This window comes from Saccostrea cucullata, unplaced genomic scaffold, assembly GCF_032062105.1.
Source record: "Saccostrea cucullata isolate Sc308-1 unplaced genomic scaffold, CSIRO_AGI_Scuc_v1 ctg6667, whole genome shotgun sequence".
Taxonomy (NCBI): Eukaryota; Metazoa; Mollusca; class Bivalvia; order Ostreida; family Ostreidae; genus Saccostrea; species Saccostrea cuccullata.
The window spans coordinates 20,532-31,233 of NW_026928599.1; the positions used below are offsets into that span (position 1 = coordinate 20,532).

At 36.3% G+C, this 10,702-nt stretch overlaps 1 protein-coding gene and 1 pseudogene across 1 annotated transcript; one reads left to right on the top strand and one right to left on the bottom strand.

Moving 5' to 3' along the window:
* The first annotated feature begins 280 nt into the window (after window positions 1-280).
* On the top strand, window positions 281-781 carry LOC134278117 (uncharacterized). The gene has a single exon (XM_062760442.1). The coding sequence runs from the start codon at window positions 281-283 to the stop codon at window positions 779-781; it is 501 nt and encodes a 166-aa protein (XP_062616426.1).
* Window positions 782-8,803: 8,022 nt separating this feature from the next.
* Window positions 8,804-9,817, bottom strand: LOC134278118 (uncharacterized; annotated as a pseudogene).
* Window positions 9,818-10,702: the final 885 nt, after the last annotated feature.

A 10,702-nucleotide genomic window follows, 5' to 3' on the forward strand; every position in this document is an offset into this window, starting at 1 on the left:
GGGAGGAGGGTGAGGTGGACAAGTATGTACGTGATCTAGAAGAAAATGTTCAGAGAGCGCACGATATTGCCCGCGGAAAACTAAAAGTCGCGCAAAAGGCAATGAAAAGGTCGCATGACATTAAGGTCCGTACCAGTAAGTTCAAGGTCGGAGATTTGGTCTACTGGCGCCGCAATGCGGGAAAAAGGTAGAGTCAGTATGGAGGGGCCCTGGGATAATAATAATAGAAACCAAATCAGACACAATATTTGTTGTAAAATCTCGGCGCGAGGTCAAGGTCATGCACCATGACAAGCTTAAAAGGTGCGAGTCCAGGCAACTCCCTAAATGGTTAGTAAGCTACAAAAATAGGTTGCCCGGACAGTCAGTAGCCCGAGATGGGGATAGTTCCCTTGTTCACGACGTGGTAACACCGCTGGGGTCCACAGACTCCGGATTAAGTCATGAGAGCCCGGGGAGTGGGGGTCACTCAAAAGTTAGCCCCAAACCAGCGGAGTCATTAGGTCCATATATGGGTACTCGTAAACGGGTTAGGGAAAGATTAGACCAGACTAAACAACCCCAATCGCCCAAGAGACCTAGAGCCACTAGGGGAACTAAGACTAAGAAGTATTGTGTTTGTTTACAGTCTAATCCCAAAGGGATGATGGTGCAGTGCGACAACTGTCGGGACTGGTTTCATCCTGGGTGTGTAGGTATAAGTGAGGATTATGCCAAATCTGTACCTCAATATATCTGCCCCGAATGCAGTCCCATCGATGGTGGTCGCGACGAGTATTGAGGATTATGTCCCGCAGGGATGCGGGGTCATGTGCAGCTATATTAAGCTGGATTGTATATATGTTTTTACTGCAAGGGAAGCAGATCCTTTAATCATTCAGGGATATTTCCCTGCATTTATGATCGATCCTTGGTGTTCCTCATTTTTATATACCATTGATGTTCCAAGGAGGATCCCTTGGTGAGCAGTTCCAGGATTGAGCGTTCGCGACGGAGTCGTGGACGTGATGTCACGCTAGACATCATGTCTGTCCTGAGCCCGGATGTCCGGATCTGGAGATGCTGACCGGAGATGTCGCAGAGGAACCACCTGACGAGGACGACCCCGGAGGACCAAGAGGTGGACCCGAAAAGACTCGGACGAGAGGCGCCCAGGACCACGTGAGATTCTGTGATATGAACTGTTCATTTCTTTTAATTTTATTTTATTATTATGGACATTAGTGCTTAAATATATGTAATTTTGATATTGTATTATTATATGCTCGATTGTTTATCTATGTAAATGTTAGTGATTATGTGTTATTGATTTTAGATATGTAAGCCCCGCTAAGATTTAATTGCATGTATTTCGATGTATATTATAGTTTGTCCCATTGTATCTATATTACGGGCTGGGACGCCCTTTTTCAAAATGGGGAGGAATGTGGTGGTCCTGGAGGTACTGGGCACAAATTGCCCTGCTACCTCTGATCACAGGGTGTACGTCACAGCACCTGTCGTGACGTATACCTATCCTCGCTCTCTTTTCTGTTATACGCTGCAGAGTACAGACGTGTCTCTGTCAGCTCCGCCATTATTGTTTTATTGTATATTATATTGCGGGCACTAATAAACAGCGGATTATTTTAACATAGTGTTTTCTCTGTTCCGCCATCACTTTAGTAACAGTATATAATATAGAGAAACGCTATAATAGCAAGTATTATGAACTTTATTGTTCTGTTTACTTTAAGTAAGAAAGTGTATTTTATTCCACTCAAAATATTGTGTTCTGGCACGAACATTTAATGACTTTATATTACTTAAAGAAAATTCTGTGTTGCATCAAGCTAGGTCACTCCATTTTGTAGCACAAAGGTTTAAGACAAACTGTACTATATTATGTTATTCACGTTCAATTACCTGGCTGCTTCTTTTTTCATGTTAGCTCATATCATAACATTATTACAATATGGCCGAAAAATTTTGATTTTGGTAGCTGTTACTTGTCATAATTATGTTAATAGTAGGTCTCTGTGACCTATAAATAAGATATCTTGAAATATGGAAACTCCTGACTGGCTGAGGCCTAGTGCTTAATCAGAAATTCTGAAAAAGGGTAACAAGTTTGAGGCCAAGGAAGGGGCCCACAACCACAATTAAAACAATAATTTATCACATATTGCGTATTTTTTGGACTCTAAATGGAGGGGGCCAGGGGCCCCTTTTAATTCCGCCAGTGGGCTCATGACTAGAATATACTAGACCTACATTCATCAAACCGGGCCTGGGGGCACACAACTTACATTAGAGCTTACTTTTTCACTATATAATTATTCCTTAAGTGAGACTGGGATAAAAAGTTAGCCCGTCTAAGTTTTATGTCTACCAGGGCTAGTCAATTACTGTTTCTAACGTTGAAAGGATTAATCTTGAAAGTATCTCATCAAAATAACAGTGAACTTTAATCATGGCGAAGTTAACATTACAAAGATGAAATTATAATATCCCAAAAACCTAAAAAAAAATATTGGATTATCCTTTGAAAAAAAATGTTAAATTGAAGAAAAAATATACATATTATTTCTCAAAATATTCTTTACAGATATTTATGATATATATTTTCATTTGTGTTCTCTCATACATGAAGCCTCCGTCTAACAGTACTTTGATTTATTTCTGTAACAGACTTTTTATTCCACGAAAATCTGACATCTTTAAATATATTTTTATTTACAACTTTACCACTAGTAATAATAAATCCCGCAATGTGAAATGCCTTTCCGCAGCTTTTTCTTGTTGCTTTACCCACTAGAGAAAACGATATATGAGCAACCGTATGCTGACTTCCTGTAGATAGATTGAACTTTGGGGGCAAAATTGGGGGGTAAATTGTGATCTCGTAAATGAGCTAACACTTTTCAAAATAATACCTGCCAATTTTCTAACCGAATTACTGTTTTATATAGGCAACCATATGCTGACCTAAGTAATTCCAAATTTGTCATGTCCGTCTTCCGTCCTTCCGTCACACTTTGCGTTTAGCTCTGTTCAAAGCTAAGTTTCAAAGAAACTATCCAAGATATTTTCATCAAACTTCATATGCTGATAGATATTGATGAGAGCTATGGTTCATCTAGAGATGAACACTACCAGACTTGCTTCAGATGCTGAATCTGACTGACATTTTCAAGACGAGTGACCAGATAAAAGTTTTAGGAACAGGTCCATTCCTAAAGAACTCTAAACCCTACTTAAACCAAACTTGCATGGATGATGCATCTAGGGATGGACACTACCAGACTTGCTTCGGATGCTGGATCTGACCTATATTCTCATTCCCAAGTAACTATAAATCCTACCTGAATCAAATTTGCATGGATGATGCATCTAGGGATGGACACTACCAGACACTACCCTGTACTTTATCAATTAATTAACTATCACGCTCTTTCCATTTTCATATATCAAAATAAAGTAGACACTTGGTGCTTTCATATTTTATAAAAAAAAATTCGTTTTGAGAATCCAAATATTTGAAATTAGTCTTTGAGAAATTGCAATGTTCTTGCTCAATATCAAATATTGAAAAGAAGCTTCAACTTTAGGTCATTTTCAAAGGAATTCACAGGATATGAGGAAAATGACGCACATTTGCAACCTAAGCTTAGAGGTTTTAGATTTTCAGAAATTGACAGGGCCAAATAAGGCCCAACATGGCTCTACCTCTTATCATGTTACTTTACTGATATATCCTCGGCGGGGCATTCATGTCCTATGGACATATTTATAGTTTTAATCAGAACCTATTTACGTTCTGAAGAGAAAAAACAACATGCTAATTTCTCTTTTAATAGTCGGTGGCAGTACCTGTATGAGGGGATCATTTAGTTTGAAATTCTCATAAAAGGTTGAAATTTAGAACTTGAAAGCATTTATTCTAATGTAACGTCTGCTTGCATTTGAGTTCCAACGACCCAGTTGTTGAATTACATTTTCAGATAAACCGTTCTTAGCTGCCTCTGTGGCAGCACCAATGCGAAAACTATGACCGAGGTAAAGTGATGAATTCAAACCAATAAAATTTATGGCATGTTTCAAATGAGATGTCACAAAGTTGTTCGGAACTGGTTCGCCAGATTTGAATGTGAATAAAGGACCTGATGTGTGTTTATGTTCAGCAATGTATGCTTTTAAGGCATGAACTAGACAGATTTGACATTTTATATTATTAGCTGTCAGAGTAATTATTAATGGCTGCCTATCATTCATAGTTTTTGAATACCTGAGTGTGATCTGAACTGAATTATCGTCATTGAACATTATGTCTTGTCTTTGAATTACTTTTGAGTTAAATGTTTTGTTTCTAGGAACGAGGTCACCTAACTGCATGAAAGACAAGAAGGAAGATTGCTGACAAAGAACTTCATGTTTTATTGTTGTTGGTATTGTTTGGTTTCCTGATAGGGTTGTTTCGGACCCATTTGTTACATTTCTTTTTGGGATGCTGCTCGCCGCAGTGTTGGCAGATGTGCATGTATTTACATGGTGAGGTTTTACAAGGTTTACCCTTGTTGTAGCTGAAGCAAGACAACTCCCACTGTTTTGTTTTTGACTGATTGAAAAGGTACTGGGAGGAGCGAAATGAACGAGTTAAAGTGCAAGCTTTCACAATATACTCAGTAATTGGAAGTTGCCAAGGTATCTTATTTGATTGTCGGAGTTTCCGAAAGTTTTCATCGTAGTATCTCCAGGCCCCATTCCCATTAGAACTCCCAATTTCCCTAACAGTGAAACAGTATTTTAGTAAATTGGCATGTTCTTGGGGAGACTTCTCGGTGTAAATTGACATGAATATCAAAAATGCTGATGTCCACTGATGAAGTGACATCACTGACTGTTATGTTGACTGAGGATTAAATTGAATAGCATAATTTTCTATTTGAATTGATATGTTTTGGTCTTTGTAATTTGGAAATACACATTTGAGGTCAATGAATTGATCATTCCAGATTTTATTTTTTATGCGAACTGGAACGTTAGCACCCAAAGGAATACCATTGTCAACTGATAACGGGGTAGAATGTGTGCTGTTACCATTTAATGTATCTGCCACTGACTCACCTGAACCTGAAAATAACTGTTGCAGGGTGTTTACCAAATTTAGACTGCTTGGATCGCTAGAAGAGGTACTTGATGCAGAGGGTACAGCCTCTGAAGTAGAGGGAGTAGCCTGAGAAACGATATTACTAGTATTTAAGGAAGCACTGCTTGGTGTCAAAGCCTGTTGTTGTCTACGAATTTCTGCTGCAAGCTGGTCATAGTCAATTGAAGGGTTGTTGGTGCAGCTCGCTTGAGTAGCTGATGAACTGGCATCAACTGCGTTGCCCAATGCCGAGTCTACAGGGGGTGCCTGATTGGCTGCGTAGTTTCATCCTCTTTTTTGGTGGCATATTTTCTACAACAAGTCTGAGCAGTTGTAATTGCCATAGGTGTTAATATAATCATGATCAAAGTATTAATAATGTTAGCCATTCAGCTATAAGCACAAGTTATGCACCAACATGTTATATATTTTCCATCTTTGTCATTTGTAAATAAATTGTTCATAAGGCATTTGAGCCAATCATATCACATAATAATTGTCACCTTGAAAACAGGTTCCTGGTCAAATCAAAATTCATCATAAGTTGCAGCTCATAAAAGGACAAACAAAAACAAAAACCTGTGCTCATTCCACTGACAATGGAAATGCACTAGAAACCAGAAGTCTCTGTCCAGACTGAAGCTCTACTGGTTTGTACTTATAGCAAAGGAAGAGAAAAGTACTTAAGCAGTTGGAAATTGAAACTTTTCAACAGCAATAAATAGAATAATGATCCTTGATTAAGTCTCTTCATGTTCTTAGTGTAGTCTACTTGCATTTCATATTATATTAAAATCAGACTAAAAATGTATTTAGAGTAGCATTTTGAGAGTATTTAGCAGAAATTTCTATTTTTAGTAACCATAGCAATAACATTCATTGAAGTGAAAAACTGATACACAGAATTATGTACCTTAGTGTAGTCTACTTGTGTGCCAAGTTATATTGAAATCAGACCAAAACTGAGGGAGGAGTAGCATTTTGAATGATTTTCAAAGAAATTTCTATTTTTAGTAACCATGGCAACACCATTCATCAAATCAAAAACCGATACACAGAATTATGTATCTTAGTGTAGTCTACATGTGTGCCAAGTTATATTGAAATCAGACCAAAACTGTAGAAGTAGCATTTTGAAAGAATTTCACTAGAAATTTCTATTTTTAGTAACCATGGCAACACCGTTCATCGAAATAAAAAAACGATATACAGAATTATGTGTCTTAGTGTTGTCTACTTGTGTGCAAAGTAATATTGAAATCAGACCAAAACTGTAGGAGGAGTAGCATATTGAATGATTTTCACAGAAATTTCTATTTTTAGTAACCATGGCAACACCTTTCATCGTAATCAAAAACCAATACACATAATTATGTATCTAAGTGTAGTTTACTTGTATGCAAAGTTATATTGAAATCAGACCAAAACTGTAGAAGGAGTACCATTTTGAATTATTTTCACAGAAATTTCTAATTTTAAAAACCATGGCAACACCTTTCATCGAAATCAAAAACCGATACACAGAATTATGTATCTCAGTGTAGTCTACATGTGTGCCAAGTTATATTGAAATCAAACCAAAACTGTAGGAGGAGTAGCATTTTGAAAAATTGTTTACAGACAGACAGACGGACAGACAGACAGACAGACGGACGGACGACGGACGTATTACCATCGCATAAGCTCTTCTGGTCTCTGACCAATGACAGCCATTTCTCTTATGTTATAAATAAATAAATTCCTCCCGACCTTCATTACATATCGGGAATGTTAGGAAAATTGAGCTGTAACCGTCATATGCATAAAAACATTGGAAGGCAACCACTTTATAAATAAACAAACAGATCTTCCCAAACCTTCATCAGATATTGGGAGGATTAAGAAAAACAAATTGGAGCCTTCATAAACATATAGTTGAATCGTTGACGATTCCCAAGGAATAAACTGAAGATTTGTCAAATTTAACCACAACCTAATGTTTCCTCAGTCAAATAAAATGGCCGATCACGCTGAACCCAATATTAACAGGAGTTCGATCCCGATGTCCAAGCAATAAGTCGAGAACAACTGTAATTTCATCTTTGTCAAACAATGTAAAAATGATTGCATATAAAATATTTTATGGAACATAAAATTTTATTTTTCTTTAAAGAAAAACATGATCTGAAAAGAATTCTTTCACTATACACTGCATTTAAAATTTCATTAAATTTTGTTTTGGGGCATTTCATATACTCCATTGTCCTCTGTAAACGACAGCGATGTGAATTGTTGAGTGTACTTAGTTCTTTTTTAATTTTCTACATGCATTCAAAAGCTACATTAAGTATAGGCATGAATAATAATATATACAGATAATTCCATTCATGCCCAGTACCCGTTACAGTTGATCCCTGTTTTGCCGAGTCTGTTACGGTGATGTCGTCACTTGTGGTCACTGTGGATTGAGTGATGAAGGGGACTGGTGTGGCTTTTCCGAGTGATTTCCTTTATATTTTGTAGTTCAGTTGATAACTCAAGAGAAAGGAATGAAATGTAGTACAAGTACAAGTAGTACAGGTAGTAAAAGTTTCTTGCTCAGGAGAGTATGTACTTGGGGTTCAAGTATTATCAGTTGTTGGGTTGTTTCTAAATGTATTGAGAGATATTAAATTCAGCACATTATTGTCAGTGGTTGTTGGTTCGGTCTGTGAGGAGTGTATAGATTGTGATGTATCAGATGAATTAGGAATGGAATTTTTGTAATTACGCGTGATTGTGGAGTCTGCGGGGTTAATGTAGATTCTGTCTGTGTACGGACAGTTGTATGTAGAAGGATATGGATGAATCGCCTTTACTCGATGTATTACGATAATCTAAAAACATGAATGATTAAAATATTTTTTTTAAAAAGTTCAAAAAAAAAAAGAAAAAGGTGAGAAAAATTGATAGTTATCAATAATTCATAATTCAGAGACTATTTCATTTTGAAATGTAGTTTAAAGGAAAAAAACAAGTTTTGAAGTTAAAGGAAAAATGACCAAAAACCATAAAAACAAGTAACAGTGGCATGCAATCATTTCTTCGGAAATGAAATCAAGATCAGTATTATAACTTACGATTATCTTGTATCTGATGTTTCGGAGGTCCGTGTTTGCTCTGCTCTTATTATGTATATTTGTTTAATGGACGTTGAGATTGAATACTGTTCGTTATTTCCATATCCTTCTTGTAACGATTTCATGTTCGTTAACGTTGGTTGCGTAACTTCGTTGTCTGAAAAAATTAAAAAGATGTATATAAATTTAGTCCAGTTTTTGTTAAATAAATAAAAGAAAAAAAAAACCAGATAATAATATAAAGTTTAAAAAAACCCAATTTCCGTAGAATTAAAGTCTGCTATTTCTATATGATTTTTAGCGGAATGAATTTTTAAACAATCGTATGAAAATCTTGGGTACCAATACACGAGATCATTTTCAAACATTATCATAAGAAGGATATGGAAATAAGTCTCGGTCAGGACCATATCATAAACTATATCTCGGTCAGGGTCACGTCATTGTTCTCTTTCCCCATTGTCCCCCCCCCATTGTTCTCCTATTATAGACCCCCATTGTTAGGGGGGGGTATACGTTCGCACATACTCATGATCTTTGATTCGCTTCTGATTGTGAACATTTTTATCCATCCAAACAACTCATTCTTCGCCTTTCCTGCTCAGAAATTTCCTCTGTGAAATATTCCATGTACATGTATTTTACTGCTTATTCTGTTTACATCTTGAATTTCTTTCACAGATTTTGCTATATCATTTCCATAAAAGAAATTCCGAGAAAGGTAAGATGCTGTACTAAGATTGTGGTACTCTCTACCTGAATCAGGCTTACGGAGTTCCTTTCGACTTACATTTATAAGTTTGCTTGTGTGCCCTAGAAGGGCTAACGAAACTGTGGCCAAAGTAATCAAACTCTGAATCAATATCATTCAGTTTATTTGCCAACTTTGTCAAGTTCACCGAGGCTTTAATTACAGCAGATTGAATAATCTGAAATTTTGCATCACAATTCCGTGTCTTTGGATTCAGAATACTCCATATAGCTTGGTTCACTCTTATTTTAACCAAAGCTGTACAATTCTCGGACATTTTGATACTTTTCAACAGTTAATTAAAATAGTCCTCATTTAGACACTCTCTGAAAATTTCGTTTATCATTGAGGCGAATTCCTCATCTACATTTTCGTCACAGTCTTCTTTTACTTTTATGCCAATCTAAATCTAGAGATTTCTCTGTCCTCTTTACGTTTTTTACAAGGAGGTTCACGGTCACCCTCGATCAACATTTGACAGGTTTGTAGGCAGCATTAACAATTCTTCTTCCAATTCCTTAATGTCACCGTAATGAATTTCATGAACTCTATTGTCATCTTTTCAATTTTCCGGTCCTGACTAGCTTTGTGTTCTTTAATTGACTTTAACAGAGTCATAACCTCTGTCATGCCAGGTTTAATTGTAACGACAGGAGAATTCTCCATATTACAAACAGTACGTTCCTCATTATTGGTATTCTCTAACACAGAGCTACCACTTTCTTTATTTGTAACTTTCTCATCTGAATTCTTTGAGGAACGTCTAAAAGATTCATTCGTCTTTCTTTTCTCTTTGTCGGCGCGGTTTCGTTCCGTGACACCCGTTATTTTTTCACACATATAGCCTCAAAACCAAATTCACCAGCAACCTTGAGAAAATAGTACTTTTTGGTACCTCGTAACTAGGGATGGCGATCGAATACAGAATCTGCACAGAATCGCCAATCGGTTAATCGCAAGACGTTCCGAGCGATTAATCGGTTAATCGTATCAAAAATTCTCTGCATATTTCATTATTTTAAGCTCTTCTCAAACAAACAAGGCTAAGAGGATGTTACGTGCTGAAATAATATGTTCATATTTTATCAGATCACTGTATATGTTCTATTTCAATATTAAAAAATCAAGATAACTAAATGAAATCAAACGAAGACATGAAAGTCTCAAATACATTTTTTAAAAAAAAAATCATAAGAGGTGTTATACAAGCTCATTCCATATTGTCACAATCATCGAAATGAAGTCTTACGCTCGTTTGTTTTATATTATAATTTGATACACTGTAGGTGATTATAACGGAAACAAGGGGGGAGGTAAAATTATAATCAGTTTACGCTGCTGATCAAATACTTAATTAAAATCATAAAAGACACATAGGAGAGAAAGGGTGTATAAACAACAATTATAAAACATCTCAAAAACTGACCAATTGCCCCTAAGATGTCATTCTGAAGAGTATCAATTATCTCCCAATCACCTTAGATTGAAAGTCAAAAACGCAAACATATTTACTATTTTTATTTGTGTCTTTAAATGTTTAAATTTTAGGATATTGTGTTCAAATTTAATTCTTTTCCGACTAACCTTAACAGATTTCCTAACCGATTACCAAGGTTCCGACCGAGTAACCGGTTAACCGATTAAAAATTGCCATCCCTACTCGTAACGAATATCAACATTAACGAAACTATGACTACTACGTAGTTATATATGTATGTTAACTAC